Raw genomic sequence first — 21,532 nt, 5'->3', positions numbered from 1 at the left:
TGTGTCTGTGTGTGTGTTCAAATCAGAGCCCTCCCAATCCATTGGCTAATAATAGACCCCTACTCATTTTGTGACATTTCATCTTGAGCGAAGCTAAACTAGGTGCGGCCATTCAGACACGTAGCGCCTGATACACACACACACACACACACACACACACACACTCAAGTCGGAACTTGTAAAGTATAAACAACGCTTGTGGGAAAGATAGTTGGTTTCCCAAAGCCTGACTCAGGGGGGCGCCGCTAACCCGGCTAACACAGGTTAGCGGCTAACCGGCTAACACAGGTTAGCAGCTAACCCGGCTAACACAGGTTAGCTGTTCCTCCAGACGTCCGTCCATGTTCTCCAGCCTGGGTTCCCTCCAAGTTCCCCGTCTTCCTCCTGCAGTCCAAAAACAGCAGATTTCGTTGACCTGTGATTGACAGGTGGTCGGTCCAGATGAAACCCCGCCTCCTCCCCTAATGACAGATGCGATTGGCTCCTTCCCGTCCTAATTGAACCCAGATTTGATTAAATTAGGAGGTTCCTCATCCATTGATACCTAGCACTTCTTTTTTTATCTATATTTTCAATTTTCAATTTCGCAATGAGTAACCATAGCAACCGCGCCACCTTTCTCATCAATTAGAACGAACGACGTTGAAAGAAGTTGCTGGAAACATCAGATAGGAATCGGCAGAAAAGAATTTATTCCAACAGCGACACAGAGCAGTTGAGACACCCAGACGCTTCTCCCATCCTGCTCGCCGCTAACAGACGATTGTCGGCGCTGGTTATTTGCCGGGTCTTGTCGGCGCCCCTTCATCTGAACGGCGACCCGGCGAAGACGCGTGGTCGCGTCTTCATCTCCACCCTCCTGAAGGAGTAGCGCTCGCCGGTCTGCCCGTCGGTGAGGATGTACCACGTCCCCCAGTAGATGCCGTTGGTCACGCCGCTGTAGCGCCCGACGTAGTAGCGTCCGTTCAGGTTGGCCGCCAGGCAGGCGTCGAACCACCAGCCGGCGCCGTAGTACTGGCCGCAGCTCCCGGCGGCGTAGCGGTCGTGGTCTCTGTCGGCGGTGCTGAAGGCCCTGCCGTCGTGGTTGTAGCGCTTGCTGTAGCTCAGGGCGTTCCCCGCGTCGCCGGAGTATTCCCGCGCCGTGAGGCGATACCTGGAGAGGGACGGAGGACAAGCTGAACCCCTCGAAAACCCACGTGATGCAAGACGGCTGATTTGTTACTGGATCGACTGCAGGCGCCGCCGCCGCCGCCGCCCTCGCCCCACCTTTGCGTCTCCGGCGCCACCTTGAAGGTGCTGTAGGTGGCGTGGCGGCGTTGTCGGTGCCAGTCCTCCAGCTCCACCCGAAGCTGCTGCTGCTGGCCGGCGGAGGTCAAGGCGTGCAGCGCGGCGTTCCCAAGCCAGTGCTCGCCGTGCGGCCCGCCGAAGCCGTCCCGGTACTCCTGCCACGTCCTGTTGAAGTCCAGCGAGCCGTCCTGCCGCGTCTGGAACACCGTCCACCCGCCGCCAGCCGTCTCCATGTCGCATTTAGCCTGAGCCCAAACGACGCGGACGATCAGCGGGGGAGAAAACGGTGTGTGCGTTCCGAGAACGTGCACTACCTCCAGCGCTGGCCCGCCCAGGTCGGGCTGAATGGTGTAGATACCGTTCTCCTTGATCCCCAGCATGAAGATCTCCGCGCAGTCCCCGGGGTGCAGCCGCTCCACGGGGGCCACTAACAACCACAGCACATTTTAACTGACGGCCCGGCGTTTCCGTGGCGACGCGCAGAAAAAGGCAGCCTCACCTGTGGGCGGGTGATGAGTGATGCTCTTCAGGAAAAGCAGCAGGTCCTTCTCGCCCTCCCTTCCCACGGCAACGCTTTCTGCAGACAAACGTTATCAGGGATTCTTCACGGCTTGTCAGGAAAGAGGAAACACCAGCCCCCCCGATATGTGTGTGTGTGTGTGTGTGTGTGTGTGTGTGTGTGTGTGCAGCTCATCCTTCCTGCTCAAATTCCAAAGTGTTCACCTATGACCAACACTTAGCGGGCTCTAATTGAGGTCCTGTTTGCAGTGTGTGCTGGAATGACTCAACTGACATCTGCGTGTGTGTGTGTGTGTGTTGCAGATTAGCGGGATATAAATGTCCACTGCCGACCCAGACGTTTGGCCATCGCGCCGAGGGCCTGGCTGTGACAGTGGAGGTCACACTCTGTCAGAACGGCCGCCATCAGCGCCAGGACGGCCCCGAGGGAGTGGTTTTCCGGGCCGCTCTGGCTCCAGGGGCCCCGGGGCTCCCGCAGCGAGAGCATGCAGCGCTGCAGCTGGACCAGCCGCTCCCTCACGCCGCCGGCCTGCGACGACAACAACGTGGTTATAACAACTGAGACGCGTTCGGGGATTATGCTGCTTTTCACAGTCGCGGTCCGCAAAACCGCGTTAGCGCTCCTGCTATCTCGGTCGCTACGTATAAAGTGGTAATCTTGTCGCTGACATCAGCGTCCCGCCGACCCCCCCCTCCCACCTGTCGTCGAATGAGCTCACCGCCGCCGTATGATGAGGACATTTTTAAAGCAGACCTAATTTTATCCCTCTTTTGATCGCCCCGACGAGACGGGGACCTGTCCGAGAATCCGCACGGCTTTGGACTCAGAAGAGGCTAAAAATAGGTGCGTCCACTTGAAATTGTCTTTCTCTGTGAACACTATTCACGACTCAGCGCTGACTAATAATTTAAATATAGTTTCCAGCAAACAAAGTCAGGCGCCGGCTCACCTTGGGCTGCACCTGCGGGGAGTCCTGCTGCCGGTCCGACTTGCGCGGGGCGTCCGAGGCGGCCGGGAGCGAGAGTCCCGCCCTGCAGGACGCCTTCCCGCAGGCCCCGGCACCGGGGGGGACGGGCGCCGCCACCAGGCTGTCCCTGCAGGGAGGGTGCGTGCAGTCCGGGGATGCGTGGGAGGAGAGCAGCGCTCCCACGCAGAACGACAGCAGGGCGAGCATGTCGGGTGATGCAGGGAGTGGAGGTTCTCAGCTCGACCCTCTGGTGTCGATTTTGAGTTTTCGGTTACGGTCTTCTCCTCCGTTCAACGCTCCTCTTCCATCCTCCTTTTTCAGGCTCTCTCATTCACTTCATCTCACCCTCTTCCTCTCCTGCCTGCTCTGTTTGTGAGGTTGCTTTGGCTCAGATTCCTAGATAACTGTGTGACACGCACTAATGCACCCACCCCCTGATACACAAACACACACACACACACACACACACATGTGGTGTGCGTCTCCCTAATTCGCCTCATTGTCTCGTTCCGACTCCCACAGAAATGCTTGTTTACACACACACACCCAGTGTGAATGGAAAACACACACATTTCCGTGCAGTCTATGTACACCCTCGTGTTAAGTGAGACATCGGGACGGCGTTGGGGTGTAAACGCCCCCCACCCTGAATACGTTGGCGTGCATCGGGCAGGCGCTCCAGGCATGCGGCTCCTCGGCTCTTCCCCGCCGCCATTGTCTCGCAATGTTTGCGTTGGCAAACTGGGTTCCCAGGAGGCCATAAAAGCGTTGAATAGGTGGGAGAAGGCAGGAATTCCTTCGTGAACAGCGGAGGATGAACATCCGGGGCGTCCCGCAAACACCACACACCCCGAATAAAGTCCCAGTGAGATCATAAAATGAAGATGGCGGGGGCGAAGCTTTGCGACGGCGTCCCCCACCTCCGCAGCGGTTCAATCAATGGCTAAAAAACCGGAATCATTACAGATCAGCAGTGTTGACGTTTATGTAATCAACGTTAATAATCAGCTCATTTCCACGCCGCCTTTGCTCGGGTGCTGAAACGCTTTTTTTGAGCGCAACTCTGGATGAAGATACGCGTCATTCATCGAGGCGCCGTGTTTTCGGTTTCCCGTGAATAGCATATGGTGTCAAAATGTGTCCCTGCAAGCTTTGTGAGCATTCTCAAAGTGACAGGTTTCATTTTTTGTGTACGTTTGACTTGTCGACATTGCCTGAAACCCCCCATGACTTGGGTTTAGCCAATCAAAAAAGGCATACGCTGCCCTCTAGTGTTAGTAGATCCCAGGAGCAAGCACTTTGAGACAGCCTTTTACCAGTGCAGAAACCTTTTGATGGATCCCAGGTCCACGACGGCAGCCTTCTGCCTCGACCGGCTGGCTCAGAAAGGTCGTGCGCCAATGGCCCATTACTACAAATAGTAGTAGCGCTAACAGCTACATGGCATGGCTTTAGTATTCAGAAAAGAAATAAAAATGGTGGACCCCTGGCAGTGGATCCAGCTCCCAATGAGAGAGGAGGGGGAAGATACGAGGTTACCATCATGCACTAATGGAGGGACATGGGTGCAGACAGACAAATCCCCCAGCCTATGGTAGCATCAGCAGTGGCTAGGCTAACACTTACTAAAAGTTCTATCAAAAAGGAAGGTTTGAACCCTTAAACATTGAAGATCTCCGGATTATCCATCCCTGGGTGCGAATGAGTGATTGACAGGTGACTGGTCTTGGTTGTGCACAGTGCACGTGCTAGTGGTGTGAGAGAAAAATGAACTTGTTATCGGACTTATCGCTCAGGATTTAGCAGCCGCTCTGCTAATCCATGTTCTTGCCAAATTCTGAGCGCCATTTCAGACACAGGGCCATGTCTTTTTGCTTCACCTCAAAGTGCATCACATCTAATTGATAAACACTCAGAATCACATTTGAACTTTTGTCCCCCTCAAACCAAAATAAGAATTAAAAAAATTAACAATAGAAAGTGTTTGCAGGGGGGCTTGATTTTTTTATTATTTTATTAAAGCAAAATGCAGCTATTGAGGCACAGCAGATACAATTAACCATCGATTTAAACAAATATTTGATCGATGATGAATAAAAATACATTTGGATTAGATTTTGATGTTCCGTGACAGTTTTGGGTGTGTCGTGTTTTTTGAGGGGGGGCTGGTGGGCGGGGCTTGTCCGCTCCGTGCGTGTGACGTAGGCGGCGACGTTGTTACGGAATAGGAAGTGAAAGGGGAAGAGAAAGCGAAGAAGGTAGTTAGCTCGCTGGCAGGCAACCCTTCAAACTAAGTGCCAAATTTTGCTCGCTCGTTGTCCACTGCCCGACTCTGCGGTTTATGATTCGTCTCTTCTCGCCCTCGACGTAAAGACCGATTTTTTGGGGGGATAATTCCGAAAAGCCAAGATTCGCCTAAATAACGCTAGCTAGCGAGCTAACGATCCAGGTGCCAGCGAGCGCACTAGCTAGCTAACGTAACGCCTTGTTAGCCTCCGACGCTCGCTGGTCCGAACAATAACAGCTAGTTAGCTCGCAGACAGGTCGGATCTCTGCGAGAGGACGTTTGACGGCTTGACAAGTTAAAAGTAAGTAATTTTGACAACGGCAGCCTGGTGGTGTGTATTTAATGCCCCCGCGGTCGCGGGGTTATCCCGTGGTCTGTGTTAACGCTAACGTCGCTGTGGCGCAACGTTTTTCGAGAAGCAGTTTTGCAAAAACAAGGCCATCCCGTAGGCTCTAGTCAACCGACTCCACAAGGGGGAGATAAGATCGATCGATTGATCGATCGGCCGAAGAGCATCTCTCGTCCCAGCAACCTCGTCATATATCTGCTTGCACAAAAAATGAAAAACTGTGTCTTATCCTAGGAAAAGCCCGGCACAGGTACCGGTCCCCTCTACTCTCTCCTATGACTCCATGACATGGGATGAGGTAACATTCGGGTGACGTCGAGTTTCCACCGAAAGTAAACACGTCTAAAAGTGCTGGACGTCCCAGGAAGAAGAGTTGTTTTTTTTCCGGGCTTAAAATAGCTGTGTGTCTCTGGTTGCGCCGTTGAGATCTGTAATGAGCCACCTTCTGACTTTTGTTTATCCCACCTGGTCAGCCAGGGTCAGCGTCAACCCTTTTCCTCTTTGGACCCCTTTTGTTGATGTTAAAGATAACCAAACCGTTCATTCCTGGTTACCAGATTGTAAAGTCTCACTCTACAGACATTATTGGATTTCTTATTTTGCTCAGTGTTTTTTGTTCAATCCATGTCTGATGTGACATGTGAATTTGTCATTCACAGTGTCATTCTTTTACTTTCCCATCCCAGCAAATCTGTTTTCCGACTAAAATCAGATCCACCAGATGTGTCAAAACAAAACTAGGCTTTATCTTTCGGTGGGACTGTGAGAATCGATGGGCTGTCTGTGTTTCTTCCTGAGAAGTGCAGCCACGCTCTCTCTTCAGCCAGACGTGCAGCCATCAAATTCACAGCCGCATGTAAAAAACAGCGCATCGCAGTTGAACCATCATGTGACCGGGCACCTAGAATTCGCTGGACGGCTGCTGCCACCAGATCATCCCCTCCTCCACGGCGTTATGATCACCTGAGTGCCGTTCTGGTTTCACCGGGAAAGAACCAGAGTGCACTCCAAAGCTTCACAGGGCCTCTATCTGGAGAGTTTCAAGTTAAGAGTTAACTCAAGATTACACTTCGATTCAGTGACTGGGCCGGTGGGCTGATGTGTTTATGCACAGATATCAACCTGTTGATTGTATCTTAAGGCTGTCTGACTCAGCTCAGGTGACCCCTCGTGGGTTTTTTCCCCTTCCCATTGAAGACAGATTTTATATGTACCGTGAACGTGCATCAGAAACACCAAGTAGATACTCCGAGGTTCTTCCCATGCAGAAAAAAACCCCAGTGGGTTTGATAATCTGCCTCCGCCATCCCAGCGGGCCGATGTGATAGCCTGTAAAATTGTATTGACATGTTGTGATGACTCCCCCCCCCCCCCTTTCTTCTTCACCTTAAAACACATGAGGGATTTTTTTGCCATTATCGTTTTCCCTGCTTCCTCTGCTGAAGGTGCCGCATGTCTTCTGAACCTCAATCTAAGGTCATTTTGTTTTTGTTTTTTTCCCCCATGTCAAAACCTGAACACATTATAGACTGAATACATATATTGGATGTTTGTCTTTTGTAAGGTAGAGAAGTCAGATATCAGCCAGAGCTGCCCGGCTGTGTAAATGCATCTTATCGGTCTATTTTCCCCGAAAGACGGCTCGGATTTTTATAAATTTTGATGACACTCTGACTCTGGCCAGTTATTCCTTCGGCGCTATGCTTTTGTCATCCTGGATTTTATATTTATTTTGCATTTTTGTTGGCATATGCATACATGAATGATGCGATAATACCATTAGGCAGTTAATTTGGTTGAAAAAAATTCAACTCAAAGCGCAATGACTAAATATGGGAAGAGGATTTTTTCCTCTCCAGTTTTTAATTGAAAATTTGCGTTTGTATTCTTAAATGACACGGTGTGATTGGTAATTCCCATTGCTCTGAAAAACGTCTGGCTCCACTTGAGGTGGATGGAGTGGTGTGACAGAGGAGGCCACTTCCTGTGGCTTACAAGAGAAAGAGAAAGAATGATGTGTTCCTCGTGATTTGCCCAACAGCTTAGAAAACACATGACTGGAATGAATGGTATTCACATCTGATTGGATCAGAGGCACGAAACCCCACAAAGACACACACTCGGAAATGTCAACATTCAAGGTGTGTGTTGATAATGGGGTCTTCATATGGAGGCCTGCGAGGAGCGACGGCGCTAACCGGGACCTGTACGACTAAACTGTGACTTTTTCCTCCCCCAGCTGTGAAAGAATGACGTCTAGGAAGAAAGTTCTCTTGAAAGTCATCATCCTGGGGGATTCTGGGTGAGTGTGTGTCTGTGAGTCATCGAATCATACATTTGACTCCACTTGTACTGGTGTAACTTCCCTTTTGGCAAGAGTTCTTGTTGTGCCACTAACCGCCTCTGGACACGGTTAGCATACCTGCTCATTCCAAATCCCGCCATTTAAAGAAATGCATCCTAGTGCTCACCTGTGTACTTCAATTGGCAAAAAAAAGTCGCAAGTCGGAATTCCGTCCGTTCCCGCGACGCATAAATACTGTACGATAAAAAGAGACTTACGACTGGGAGCTGTAATGAAGGGCAAAAAGTTCCCAAAGAAAACAACACTAACGCAAGAAAGTGAACATAGCGCAATCGAATATGGCGTACAGCCGGCGAACGTAAACAAAGCCTCGTATAGCGCCGCACGATTTGTTTCGCGGCAAATGTCTACACGTGCCGCAACGATAGAACCGGACTTTCTTAATAAATTCACGGGAGATGGTTATGTAACCACGAAACGGAGGACCTGGTAAAGCGAGTACCGGCTTCATACATTAGAAGTACGAGCGGCCACTCCGCGTTTCTCATCCAGTTGATAAGGAACTATTAATTTCAGCTCTCATATACACGTGGTGGCGCGTGTCCCCGGTTTTTCAACGTGCACATCATGTCGAAGTGTGTGTTCGTGCGGTGGCGCCGTCACCTGCTCTCACCACAACCCGTTGTCCTGCTGTCTCCTCAGCGTCGGAAAGACCTCCCTAATGAACCAGTACGTCAACAAGAAATTCAGCAACCAGTACAAAGCCACAATAGGAGCAGACTTCCTGACAAAGGAGGTGATGGTGGACGACCGGCTCGTCACAATGCAGGTGCGGCAGATTTAAACCCCCCCCCGGATTGGTTGGCCATTTTTATAATTCATCACCTCGCCGTTGCACTCCGATTTACGCCACGCCTGTCCTTGTCGCCGGGCAGATCTGGGACACAGCCGGCCAGGAGAGGTTCCAGTCCTTGGGCGTCGCGTTCTACCGTGGCGCCGACTGCTGCGTGCTGGTGTTTGACGTGACCGCACCCAACACCTTCAAGACGCTGGACAGCTGGAGGGACGAGTTCCTGATCCAGGCCAGCCCCCGAGATCCAGAGAACTTCCCCTTCGTCGTCCTAGGCAACAAGATCGACCTGGAGAACAGACAGGTCGGTGGGGCGAGGCGCTTGTCCGACGCTCACTTGTATTGGCACTGCGCCGTGCAACCCTGCGTGACAAGTATGTGCACGTAAGCACCGGTGAACTGCTTGTTTGCGGCCAAGTGGCGCCGTGGGCGGAGCCGCCCGTGACTCACAAACCGGACTCGCTTCGTCGCTCGTCCAAAGTCAAAACATAACTTCAAATCTAGCCGACTCAACCATTATTAACATGACTAGTCGTTGACTTTCTGCCGTCCGTCCAGATCGCACCTCAGAAAATCAGCGTAAAATGTGAACCCCGCTAAAACGATCTCTCGCCCCGCGTTCGCAGGTCACCACCAAGAGGGCTCAGGCGTGGTGTCAGAGTAAGAACAACATTCCCTACTTTGAGACCAGCGCCAAAGAAGCCATAAACGTAGAACAGGCCTTCCAGACGATCGCACGCAACGCCCTCAAACAGGTGAGGAACGGACCCCAAGCTAATCTTGTGCTTCTTAAAGCTAGCCTTAGCTTGTTTGCTGTCGGTTCACCGTGGTATGAAGAAGTGTCCAGCTCCAACCGGGTCCCAGGAACTAGCCTCCTCCAATAGGAGGTGTGCGTTCTCACGAACAGTGAGGGATTTTGGTGGGGACGGGTATGACGCTATCGTCTGCGACGCGCACCTTAAGCTCCACGCTCAAAAAACAAACCACAGAAGAAGAAGATATGGAGGAGGAAGCTGCCACGGCGGACGTGGGATTGTTACCATGGACTATCATACGGCTTGAAGTGTTTTTTTATCTTCTCCCTGCACTGCTTCGCCGCGTGCGGAACAACATTAGCCGTTAGCTACCTGTACTTATTCTGGCCAAAATCTTGATTTTATTTTATTTCCCTTTGCTCTCTCTGCGAGTCCTCGAAACCCCTCTGGGGTGGAGCAGGCAAGAAGAGCACGGATCTCTTGTTTCTCGCTGCTTCTGTCCATTTTGTCCAAAGAAAACATCTCACCAGTGATCGCCATGGGTCAAGAAGTAGCTGCTAATAGCTTATGAGTTCCACCAATCAATAAGAACCTGAGTTCCCATTGAAGTGTAAAAAGACCATAACTCAGAGAAGGGGCTGAGATGGTTGAAGGAGACGCGGGTCCAGGGGTCTAAAAAAGTTCCCATGGTAAAAAAGTTCCCATGGAAAGCAGCGCACAGGAAACAAGTCACCGCGCCCTCCGGCAGGGACGGAGGCTTTAAGAGCAAGCCAGGCGCCGCCACCGCCATCCCGTTCTTTATTTTCCAGTCACTCTTTAGTTAGCCCAGCATGTGATGGCGTCTGCAGGAAAACCCCCGAGTGGAAGGGAAAGGTTCAAAATGGCGGAAGTGAAGCAACATCTCATTAGTCATCAAAAAACAAAGGAAGACAGATTTAGACGTCGGCTCGAACTCCACACGCTAGAAGCGTCGAGGTTTACGGATGAGCAGCAAGGGTTAGAGGCCAATCCTCAAATCCGTTTTTTTTTTTTTTTTTTTTTTTTTTTTTTTTTTTTTTTTAGTTTTCCCTCCGTTTAATTGTGTTCTCTCTCTCCCGCCCGCCAGGAGACGGAGGTGGAGTTGTATAACGAATTCCCGGAGCCCATCAAACTGGATAGAAACGACAGAGCCAAACCCTCGGCAGAGATCTGCAGCTGCTGAGGGGCCGCCGCACACCGGACCGGCTCCCCCTGGAAAATTAGAAAAATGGGAGAAAAAAAAACACCCCCACTTCACCCGATCCCTCACACACACACACACACACACACACACCTGGAGGGGGGGGGAGCATTCTTTCCTCCACGCCACCGATCGTTCACGTAACACACCACACACGGACCAATCACCTCCTCCACCCAGCTCCTCACAGATTCATCCACTAGCCTGCTCTGGGATGAAGCACACCGACGAATCCCGAGTCCAAAGATCACACACACACACACACACACACACACACACACACCAGAAGACCCCGCCCCCACCCACCTGTTTGACTCATGACGCCACCTTGAGCTGTTTCCCATCCTCCTGTCAGACTCACACTAAGGAGAAGGGGGGGAGGGGGACATGATGGAGCTGGGGTTCAGGGTACCCCCACCCCCCTTCCCCTGGTGTCCCATTGGCTCCTCCTGGTTCCTCTCTGCTCTCTGATTGGCAGATGTTTCCAAGCCAGCTGATTTAAAAAGAAAAAAAAAACACCCGCGCTTTTCGTTTGTTTACGCCACTTTTTTTTTTTTTTTTTTGCCTTTATTTGTCAGAAATATAGACATGACGGATTTTTGGCAACATCTGCATGCCTTTTTTTCTTGTTTTTTTTTTTTTTTTTTTCCTTTTTTGGGTAGGCAAATCGTACCTCCTTGCCCCCCCCCCCCCACACACACACACACACACCCCAACCCAACACCTGTCCCATCATTGGAAATCTGTTGCCACCACGGCGCGCACACACACACACACACACACACACACACACACACACACACCCGCCGTCTGCCAATGTCGTCGTCGTCGTCGTTGCTGTTCTATCTTATCCGCTTGTAGCACAGGTTGGCTAAGTACCTGGTATTTTTAACGGATTGTGTATCATGGTGTATAGATGGTAAAGGTGAAGGCCCGGCAGATGGAGCCCAAATGGATGTTCTCTCTTTCCATTCAAACTGAAGACTCAGCCTTTCTGCCCTATTATTCACCCTCCTAGATAAATCACTGCAACGCCAATGATGTTGTCAACGGAAATTGGGACATCTAATAATAAAACTCTTGAATATATCAGCCGTCTGGTTGTCTTCTTCGTCTCCTCACGACCTGCGACGGGACTCGCCCTCATGATGAAAGAAGCGACTTTTTGAAACCGTTTGTATTAATCGCAACAGCCACTTTCTTGAAACTGTTTCATTTTCCACCGCATGCGCACGTCGGTTTGGCCCTCGGGCCCCTGGACGGGCCCTTTCTGCAGGCCTTCGCTCGTCGTCGCTGTAAATTGATTGGAAACAGAATCGAATGATCGCCCCCTCACAGCAAGGACTTCCTTTAGGATTCACTCCACACCCCTTCTTCTCGAGATACGTCTGTGCTGGACGATGAACTTACCTGAACAGTCGTCTTCAGACGCCATCCTCAGCTACTGAAAGAGTTAGCGCTCAGAGGAGAGGAGAGACGCTCACTTCCTCTACTTTCCACTAGTAGATCTATATCTTACAATAAATCAAGCTTATAAGTGTGTTTTCCTTCTCAGTGTCCTGGAGTCCCCCATTAAGGCCGCGAGGATCCTAAAAATGGCGACCAGACTGCATTAATAAGTGCTTCCGTGACGCCGCCGATGCTGCTCCAGACGATATCCAGCCTGCCGGGGACGGCATCCGCCCGGTTGCCCCTCTCCTCGTCGCCGTCCCTGACCCCGCCGGGACGCCAGCCTCCGACCCCGGGGGTCCTCACGGGACCCGGGGGCGGCTGGTGGCTTAATCTGCACAGGTGCTTCTTCTGTGGACTGCGGCTGCAGAAGGTGTCGGAGTGGGGTATGAACAAGATCTCCTCCATGTCGTACTCGTCGGGGTTGAGGCAGCACGGTGGGGAGTCGGGCCCGAAAAGAGCCCGCATGGCGCTGGTGATCCAGTGGCCCACACTGTAACCTACCAAGAAGATGACCATGCCCCTCAGGTAGCGAAGACGTAATGCCCTGTTGACAAATATTTCCCGGCCACTATCGAACGAAGAGTCCCTTATATATCTTTCAATTTATCTGACTTTATAATAGAGTTCTGAGATGTATGACAATGTTCACTTTGGGTGAATGGAGAGATCGGTGACATCACTCATGAGTCGGCTGCGATGTCACCGGTGTGGGTGTGATGTTTACCCAGTCATGAGGATCACAGATTCCAGGGGGAGAACATCCGAGCTCTCCATCCAGAGACCCTCTTCTTTGCATCCTCTTCACACACCATCTCGCTTCCAGTCCGGCTTCCCTCCATCCGTAACCTCCTCCCTGGGCTTCCTCTAGACCTCCTCCTACCTCAGCATCCGTCTGCCCAGATGTTCACCATCCCTCCTCTGTCCATGTCCAAACCATCTCAGTCTGACTTCATCTGCAGATCATCTAGTACATGCAATACCCTCTAATCCTCACCATCTTCCTCCCTCCAGAAGAGGACCAGAAAGTAAGCAGTGGCAGAAGATGCAGAACATCTGGAGCATGGTTGGGGGGGAGAGAAGACATGCATGTTGTGTAATTCCAATTATCACCACAAGGGGGCGCAAATGGGCACACTCGTATATACTCAAAGGCGCCTAAACCTTTAAACCATTGTACTGATTTGAGGGGGGTTAATAGCTAATTATTTTTTTTAATGTCTGTTGAAGCCAAAAAATTCGATATTTGTTAATATTAAGAAACTCCAACACACATACGGGTGTGTGTATGTGTGTGTCAGGGCCCGGCGGGAGAGACACACTTCCGGTGCGTTAACGGAAAAAGCTCATCAGGAGTCGCCACTTCCGCCTGTAGCTACCTCTTCCCCGACACCGAGAAATGGTAAGATTGGGAGATATGGGCTCGACACATTAACACTAAACAAATAGACATGCCGGGGCGTGTTACGTTTGACGTCGGAACCGCCGTTTACGCCTCTCGGCGGAACATTCGGGTCATGTAATGTTTTTTTTTTCCCCGACGCTCTCCCGAGGGCCGAGCAGGTTGTTAGCTAGCCGGCTAACGCTAGCTTGACACCCGGAGAGCATAACCCCGACTTGAGACGTTATAAAGACATTTCTTTGTATTATTGCAGTTACAATAATTCTAACCACTATTATAATTTTTGTTATTATTATTCTCATAATTATTATTCATTCCTGGTCGTCATGAAAATAGACAGTTATTGGGTCGAGAGAGCTAGCGTAAGTGACTGTGCCTCGGTTTGACAGCTACGGTTACGAGAAAGAGACGTCCGGGTTCCTCAGCCGAGATACCAGATCTTCAAGGCCCCCTGGCGGGTTTATCTTTGGTAAATCCACCCCTTACACTCGGATTCTTCTGTAAGACACCACAGTGTGAAGCTCAACCTTCTGCCTGGTGTTCTGATGGAAACACAGTAGTTTAGGAGACCTCTCATGCTGGTGTCCAGCCCAAATGCAACTGGATTGTTTTTGAAGGATGTCCTGCATCACAGACGGGTTGAAGTTATAGGCAGCGTATATGAAAAAGGGCATGCATGACCTGAAAAATAAGAATCTAATCTGTGAACATTGCCGACCTCTCTTCCCTTAGACGGCGACCCTGCGTCCGTATCTCAATGCGGTGCGTGCCACGCTGCAGGCAGCCCTTTGCCTGGAGAACTTCTCCTCGCAGGTGGTTGAGAGACACAACAAGCCAGAGGTGGAAGTACGGTGAGTCTACCGGTCACACAGTTTATCGAGTGGCCTCTGTAAATCACGAGCGAGAGGCGGACAGAGAAGATGCTGAACCTCTTGCTCTTTTCTGTTTTCAGAAGCAGCAAGGAGTTGCTCCTTCAGCCTGTCATCATCAGCCGTAATGACAAGGAGAAGGTCCTGATCGAGGGCTCCATCAACTCTGTCAGAGTCAGTATTGCTGTGAAACAGGCGGATGAGATTGAGAAGATCCTGTGCCACAAGTTCATGCGCTTCATGATGATGCGAGCCGAGAATTTCTTCGTCTTGCGAAGGAAACCCGTGGAGGTGAGGGCCAAACAGAGCCAAGGCTGGCACCAACGGTTAAGGGAGGTCAATTAGCGGTTATTTATCTATCCTTTGCTGTGGGTGAAACAAAGCAATCCTGCAAAATATAGAGGCATGTGGCGGTTTAATGTGTTTATTTCAAAGTCAGACGCTTGGCATCCGTTAATCCCCACAGGGCTACGATATCAGCTTCCTCATCACCAACTTCCACACAGAGCAGATGTACAAGCACAAGCTGGTGGACTTTGTCATCCACTTCATGGAGGAGATCGACAAGGAGATCAGCGAGATGAAGCTGTCCGTCAACGCCAGGGCTCGGATCGTCGCTGAAGAGTTCCTCAAAAACGTGAGCTCTCATTTTGTCGCACTAGGTTTTCAAGCGTTTTAACTTCTTCTTTGAAGAGAATTCTGAAACAGGGGAACCTTGATATCCGAGTGCATCAACTTTAATGTTTTTCAAGGTCTGAGCTGTTGCTCAGTTGATTTTTAATTTGCTTTGTGGCATAAGGCGAGATCCGATCCATAAAATGTCGCAAAGTGTGCATGTTACATTTAGCAAAACATTGTAGCCATAAGGATAGTATTGTTGGATAGAGCACCAAACAAAAAATGACCCAGCCTCCTCCGCCGGCGGCATCTTTGTCCGATCTTCAAGGTAAATACAGGACTGTCTCAGAAAATTAGAATATTGTGATAAAGTTCTTTATCTTCTGTAATGCAATTAAAAAAACAAAAAATACTTTTTCATGATATTCTAATATTTTGAGATTTTAAGTTTTCTCAAGATGTAAGTCATAATCAGCAATATTAAAATAATAAAAGGCTCGTAATATTTCAATTGATTTGTAATGAATCCAGAATGTATGACATTTTTGTTTTTGTAATTGCATCACAGAAGTTAGAGAACTTTATCACACTATTCTAATTTTCTGAGACAGTCGTGTACACTTAGTAAAACCACTTTATTTCTCTAAGTTGTCTTTTATTATGTTTCATAATATATTAAGTAGTTTTTCTTTTTTCACTTAAACACGTAACAAAACTGGGGCTCTGGAATGGATTAATTGCATTTCAATCCATTTTAATGGGGGAATTTAATTTGATACCTGAGCAAATTCAGTTACAAGCTTGGAATCAGAATCAGTCTTAAGTCAAAGTATACAAGCGGAGACCATTCAGTAATGTAAGATCTTCATTTGTTGCATTACCTATTTGTTTGACTGTTTTTGCAGTTTTGAAGACACGTGGAAACACACTCCGCTGCTGCCACAGTGTCCACGTTACAGGGTGGACAAGAACGTGCGGCAAACAATGACCAGCCAAAAAGAGGTGGAAGAGGAGGTGTGAGGCGTTGTTGGCGTCTCCCATGTGAAGTACAAATACTGTAATGTATCGGCATTCCGCCCCTGTGCTCAGTAACACTGACGTCTGTACAGTACGAGTACTTCGGCCCTGGATCGGAGGCGACGGGTACGGGACATTTCCTTACAAGAGAAGAAAATCTTTGTTACTGTGCACAGGCTCATACCTTGTTTTTTTTTTTTTTTTTTTTTTTTTAATTTTATCAAATGATTTGAAAAGGAATTTAAAAAATATCTATCTCTCTCTCTCTCTATATATATATATATATTATATGCACACAACTTTTCTTGGCAAAGTTTTGGTAACCGTAGACCATGAGGGAATCTGTCAGCGCACATTTGATCCCTCAACCCCACTTCGGACAGCAGCGACGACTGAAGTCCTCTCTGTCAATGGACTTGCTTTCAATGAATATGATTAAAAATGTTCTTTAGTAATTTTTTGTTTGTTTTTATTTTTCACGTTTTTGTTTTTTTTTTGCGGTTGGGAATGAAGACAAAGAAAATCAGACATCAAGGGCGTAAAGGTTTGTCGATGTATGTTCGAGACACACACAAACACACACACACAGTTGATGATCAAGCATGCAGAGCCAGGATTGTCACACCTGCTTTCAACCGCCGAAGCATCAGCTGTGTTCAAAAAGATTACTTTGTCCTCATTTCTCAAACGTGGACAAGAAAACTACATGTTTGTGTCCCTTGATGGGTATTTGTTTACTCATTCATTTTTTATTCACACTGCTTCTCCTGCAGTCTGAGTTGTGGGCGGGCTGGAGAGGTTTGTGTACATCCACTTCACACCAAACAACCCTTCACCCCCTCATTGAGGTGTCACACAGACTGCCATAGGGACATGCATGAGGTTGAAGTGTGTAACAACTTATCTGTTTTTATGAATGTGTTCACAACAGGCCTGGCAGCCTTTTGCAGAACACCATAAGAGTTTTCATAAGGAAGGTGTGTGACCTCCGCAGCGGCGGTGCGACACGGCAGGAAGTCGACAGTCAGGTGACGCGTCATCAACACACTTCACGCGTAAACGTCAGTGAGGAGTTTGGCTCAAGGCAGAATTCCAAAAAAAAAAAGATACCGTACATTTGCTGCAGTTGAAGGTCTTAAATGTCTCAGGATTATAGAAAAGTTAACATCAGAATTGTTCGGCTCGCTCCCAGCAGGGGGCGCTGTGCTTCATTCCAGTTTCACCCCAAAAAGAAGAAGGGGGTTTGGGTGCTTGCAAGAGAAGAGAAGCAGGCATGTGGAATGGTAGGAGCTGAAGGTCGGTGGTCAGAGGTCACAGCGCTTATTTCCACTTTGAAATCACTTCCTGTGCAGGAAGATGACGATCAACATGGGGAGGGGCATTATTATTATCATCATCTCGTTGTCCAGCCAGGCTCGCTGCCAGAGGAACCTCCCTCGGGTCGGTCTCTGTGTGTGTTCACGGCGTCCACGCCTAAGTAGAACGACTCCACTTTACACCCTGTAAACACACACACACACATATTCAGCTGTGTCTTGGTTGATTGGCGGTGTAGAGGAGGCGGGGCCTACCGTAGGCTATGGGGGTTAGCTTCAACACGGTGTGCAGCGGACACCTCAGGTAGGGCAGCTCCTCTGCGGAGGCAAAGACGGAGAGTCCGTGTACCGATCAAGTCAATCAATCCATCAATTGCTGCCATGTTTATATGTCTTACTTGAATTTCAGCGTTTCCTACCTGCCGTCTTGTCCAGGAAGTACGCAAGGAGGCAGCGCATCACCGCCTGGTGACAGACCACCAGGACGTTCTCCTGTCTCTCCAGCTCCATGATCACCGGCTCCAGTCGCTGCACCAGGTCCTCGTACGACTGGTGGCAGAGAGACCCGCCATGACGGTCAGCCCCGTTTGATCAAATATCGATATGCTATCGCGATAGCGGCTGCACGGATGAAAAGCACAAAGCATATTGGATTACTCTGGGTAAAAGGAATAGAGTACTGCGCCCTCTGACCTCTCCCCTTAGGTAGCGGTAGTGGTACTTGTCTTGGTCCCTAAGCTCAAACTCCCGGGGATAACGCTCCTGGATCTCCTCGTACGTCATTTCTTCGCACACGCCCTTTGGGACCAGAGGGGGCAGAGTCAGACTTTATCCATTTTTCCATTTTTTTTTTTTTTTTTTTAAAAATGGCATCCGTCGACCTACCGCGTCGATTTCGTTGAGAGCCTTCCACTGCTCGTAGGGCTCCCCTAAACACTCGGCGGTCTGGACGGCCCTCTTCATCTGGCTGGTCCAGACCCTCAGGTCCTTAATGGTTTGCTCCTGGATATATTCCCTCAGACGCGTGGCGAACTGGGGGACGGCGTTGAGAGTTAAACGCCGTCTAATCGGGACGCTTGTCTGGATGCCGTCTGGCACTAGCAGGGCTTACCTCCCTGCCCCTGGCTGTCAGGGCCGAGTCGCCCCCGATGCGGCCCTCCGTGTTCAGGCGGCTCTCCCCGTGGCGGCACAGGAAGATGGAGCGTGGCGTAACGTGGATGTTCATCAGGTAGTAGACAATCTTACTCTGGATGTGGTCCTGGACGCGGTTCACCAGGTGCCGGCGACCAACATCCATGACCTTAATGTAGGACAGGTCCCTGTGGACGGAGCAGGGATGCATTTATTCATTCAGTCATCATCTATGCAGCTTATCGTGGGGAGCGGAGCCTATCCCGGCTGTGATTGGGTGAGAGGCAGGGTTCAACCTGGACCAACCAATCACAGGGATCCACAGAGAGACATACAACCATTCACACGCCGCTGATCATTCATTGACTCACCTGTCCAGAACCTGGTCCAGGGGCTGGTAGGAGGACTCGTAGCACTGGATCCTCTTCATGAAATCCCGCAGGGCCTCCTGCGCGTTGCAGCTGATGTAATCCGGGCTGCTGAGCTTCACCTGCTGCGAGGAGGGAGGAGAAAGGGGCCAAGTGAGGGAGTCGGGGAAAAACGGAGAATCCGCCTCTTGTCGCTGCGGGACTTACGACTACGTTCTGCGCGATGACGTCCGGGTCCTCGCACACCGACTCCACGAAGAACACCTGCGTTCAGAGTGAAAGAACAGGTCTTGAACGATCAGGTCTTGGCCCCTGACCCCGGACCACCCGCCGTCCTTCCCCGCACCTTCAATCCGTTCTGCTCTGCAAACTTGACGATGGTCCCCCTTCGCTCCCTGGTCGTATTTGTGGCATCGAAGACCTGAGAAGGAAACACCGTGATGTTCTGTAAACTTCTAACAAGAACTGAGATGGAGGAGCTGAAGGACTCACCGCCACTTGCCCGCCTCCGACGCTCAGGTACTGCCGGACGTCGTTGAGCGCAGCCACGGCACATTGGCTGCGGGAAACCGGCAGAAACGGCGTCAAAATGTGTGTGTGTGTGTAGAAAAACGAGGAAACAGCTGGCGCTCACCGTCGGATCTGGAGGCCCTCATCGTTATCTGGACTGAAGAACTCAAAGGACGTGTAGATCTTCACACACTCCCGCCGGTACTGGCCCACATTGAATTCTGTAACAGATTGAGAACTTCAGTTTGTGGGAGATGAGCGTGGCTGCAGGAAGGGTGAGAACATGGCCGAAGGAGGGGAGTGAACATGGCAGTAGGAGCACCTTTGGTCGGCACGCCGATCCAGTTGAGGTAGCGAGTCAGCTTCTTGGAGATGTAGGTCTTCCCTCGAGCCGGAAGCCCCACCATCACGATGAGGGTCGGACAGATGGTCGTACACACTGGGAGAGGGTGAGTGTGATCAAAGTTGATCAGCCAATCTATAACTATTACGTATCAATATGCTCCTAAATATCAACCTGCTTGAAATGTGGGCCTGACTCAGCAAAGAACCGGGCGCTGCAGAGGCGATAAGGGGGTCAGTGGAGTAAATTAGAATTAATTTTAAAAAAAACAACATAAGAAGCGGTGAGGTCATGAGGTCGCGGTCCACTGGGCAATTTGATTTGGAGACACACACACACACACACACACACGCTAGAGACAGCGGTGGGTGTCCGTGCGTAACATCCATCCGTGCGTAAAATTCCATCCGTCGGCGCCCCGACTGCGCAACGGTGACCGCCGGGTAAGACCCCCTCCCTCCCCGGCGTCCCCCCTCCACCCTGCGTGCGTCTTACCGCGTTTCTGGCCGACGTGCCCGTTCGTGCACGGCATCCAGGTCTTCCCGAGCGGGTTCCGGGTGAGCTCCCGCGGAGGGGTCCCCGATAAAAACTCCTGGTGCTCAGGCATGGTGAGGGAAGGGGTCTAGGCCCGGAGGAACCCGAACCCCTGGAAGTCCGGAGGAGAATATGCGGGGGCGCCGGCACCGCATCAGTTGTGAAAGCAGCTACCGTAATGTCAAGCAACGCAACGGGATTTTCAGATGAAAACAAACACGCACGCTGTGCACCAGCTCCTCCCCCCGCCCTGCGGTTCAAGTCTTATTCCGCAATAAATTCAAATAATTTCCCATTAAATAAGATGGGAAGATAATTATAGATAAATGACGGCTGTATGCGAATCAAACCTAATAACCAGTAATAACCAATAATTTGGTTCATAATTTTTTGGTTTGGGGATTTTTCCATTAGTTTTTATTTTTTTAAATATAATTCAAAATCGTTTTTAAAAGAAGGTAAAATTAGGGAGACATTTTCGCATTCCGTTTTTGTGGCTGAATAATTTGGCCAAACCTAAAATAGAATTGACAGTTTAAGGTTTGTTTTCTTGCAGTAAAAAAAACGCCGCTTTTGTGAAACCGCGTTTACCGTAATAACGGGGGAGGCGCGCACTGCGGACAGGACAAAAACAAGTGTTCACATGAAAAGCACGTGGGCAGCGAGTGCAGTCGCGGGATGGGCCAATCAGAGGCCGCGCCGCGACACGACGCAGCCAATAGCGACGCACGGGAAGAGCGTGCGGGCGCGACGTGACGCTGAAGGGGCCTCGAGCCCGACTCCCGACGGCAACGGAGGAACTTTTGGCCACGTGACAGCCACGAGCCGTCAATTAAAACTATAGTAAACAAACTGGCGCCTTGTTTTAAGGCTTGCAAACAGTTTGGAGGGGAAACGATCTAGTTTACCTCCCAGTTTAAAAGACATTTGAAATATTCCATCCACTCTCCTTCCAGAGATGAGATGGCTTGAGTTTCTTCACTTGAAGATGCTTCAGAGGCTTCTTCTCTTCTAATGACTGACCGGGAGTTTCCAAATATAACTGCCAGGGTTTTCGGCAGGTCAAGGTTGTGTTTTTTTTGTTGTGAAAATAGTAGTAGAGATACTTTATTGATCCCAAAGGAAATGAAGGTGTCTAGTAGCATACACATAGAACACAATGCACAGGACAAACATATTGCACAGCATATATACAACCTGTCACTTACCATGAAAAAACACATAAATAATAATAATTATAAAAACATGATCGAATAATCATAAAAATATAATACAAAAATATTAAAAACGAACACTAATGGAAGAGTTGATCTGCAGAGAGGGGGTTATTATGCTAACAGGGGTGTCGTTTGTTGGAACAAAGGAGCAACTTTGTGGGATTACCTGGATTGGAAGCCAAGCTAAACAAAGGGGGCTCATGTGGACGTCACCAGGGG

At 50.0% G+C, this 21,532-nt stretch overlaps 4 protein-coding genes across 6 annotated transcripts; 2 read left to right on the top strand and 2 right to left on the bottom strand.

The window, feature by feature from the left end:
* Positions 1-673: 673 nt before the first annotated feature.
* Positions 674-3,165, bottom strand: LOC147222020 (fibroleukin). The gene is made up of 6 exons (XM_086168526.1): positions 2,757-3,165; positions 2,140-2,335; positions 1,787-1,864; positions 1,602-1,714; positions 1,267-1,532; positions 674-1,153 (listed from the first exon to the last, which is right to left on the bottom strand). The coding sequence occupies exons 1-6, from the start codon at positions 2,979-2,981 to the stop codon at positions 805-807; spliced, it is 1,227 nt and encodes a 408-aa protein (XP_086024652.1). The 5' UTR covers positions 2,982-3,165; the 3' UTR covers positions 674-804.
* Positions 3,166-4,989: 1,824 nt separating this feature from the next.
* Positions 4,990-11,628, top strand: LOC147222019 (ras-related protein rab7-like). Its single transcript, XM_086169039.1, has 6 exons — positions 4,990-5,362; positions 7,650-7,712; positions 8,418-8,544; positions 8,651-8,869; positions 9,192-9,320; positions 10,426-11,628. Exons 2-6 carry the CDS (start codon positions 7,660-7,662, stop codon positions 10,519-10,521), a joined length of 624 nt encoding a protein of 207 aa, XP_086025165.1. The 5' UTR covers positions 4,990-5,362; positions 7,650-7,659; the 3' UTR covers positions 10,522-11,628.
* A 1,681-nt stretch (positions 11,629-13,309) lies between these two features.
* arpc4 (actin related protein 2/3 complex, subunit 4) lies at positions 13,310-16,130 on the top strand. Its single transcript, XM_086168218.1, has 5 exons — positions 13,310-13,390; positions 14,123-14,241; positions 14,343-14,550; positions 14,726-14,896; positions 15,783-16,130. Exons 1-5 carry the CDS (start codon positions 13,388-13,390, stop codon positions 15,786-15,788), a joined length of 507 nt encoding a protein of 168 aa, XP_086024344.1. The 5' UTR covers positions 13,310-13,387; the 3' UTR covers positions 15,789-16,130.
* A 207-nt stretch (positions 16,131-16,337) lies between these two features.
* Positions 16,338-20,270, bottom strand: pfkfb4b (6-phosphofructo-2-kinase/fructose-2,6-biphosphatase 4b). 3 transcript variants are annotated; one of them, XR_015107767.1, is made up of 13 exons: positions 20,058-20,270; positions 19,542-19,658; positions 19,344-19,440; positions 19,202-19,268; positions 19,056-19,130; positions 18,917-18,973; positions 18,713-18,834; positions 18,322-18,529; positions 18,096-18,242; positions 17,932-18,008; positions 17,630-17,831; positions 17,466-17,528; positions 16,338-17,394 (listed from the first exon to the last, which is right to left on the bottom strand). XR_015107767.1 is itself a non-coding variant. In XM_086168215.1 (13 exons), exons 1-13 carry the CDS (start codon positions 20,167-20,169, stop codon positions 17,288-17,290), a joined length of 1,407 nt encoding a protein of 468 aa, XP_086024341.1. In that variant the 5' UTR covers positions 20,170-20,266; the 3' UTR covers positions 16,338-17,287. The 3 variants fall into 3 exon arrangements, 2 of the variants coding, with proteins under 2 accessions (XP_086024341.1, XP_086024342.1); XM_086168215.1 differs by having other exon boundaries at positions 17,630-17,759; positions 17,904-18,008; positions 20,058-20,266; XM_086168216.1 differs by having other exon boundaries at positions 17,630-17,759; positions 17,904-18,008; positions 18,713-18,831; positions 20,058-20,266.
* Between the last annotated feature and the right edge of the window lie 1,262 nt (positions 20,271-21,532).

Source organism: Fistularia commersonii, chromosome 21, assembly GCF_037954325.1.
Source record: "Fistularia commersonii isolate RoL2024-O1a breed Wild chromosome 21, RoL_Fcom_v1.0, whole genome shotgun sequence".
Classification (NCBI taxonomy): Eukaryota; Metazoa; Chordata; class Actinopteri; order Syngnathiformes; family Fistulariidae; genus Fistularia; species Fistularia commersonii.
Note: the sequence above shows the minus strand (reverse complement) of the source record. Positions and strands in the feature narration are given on the sequence as shown.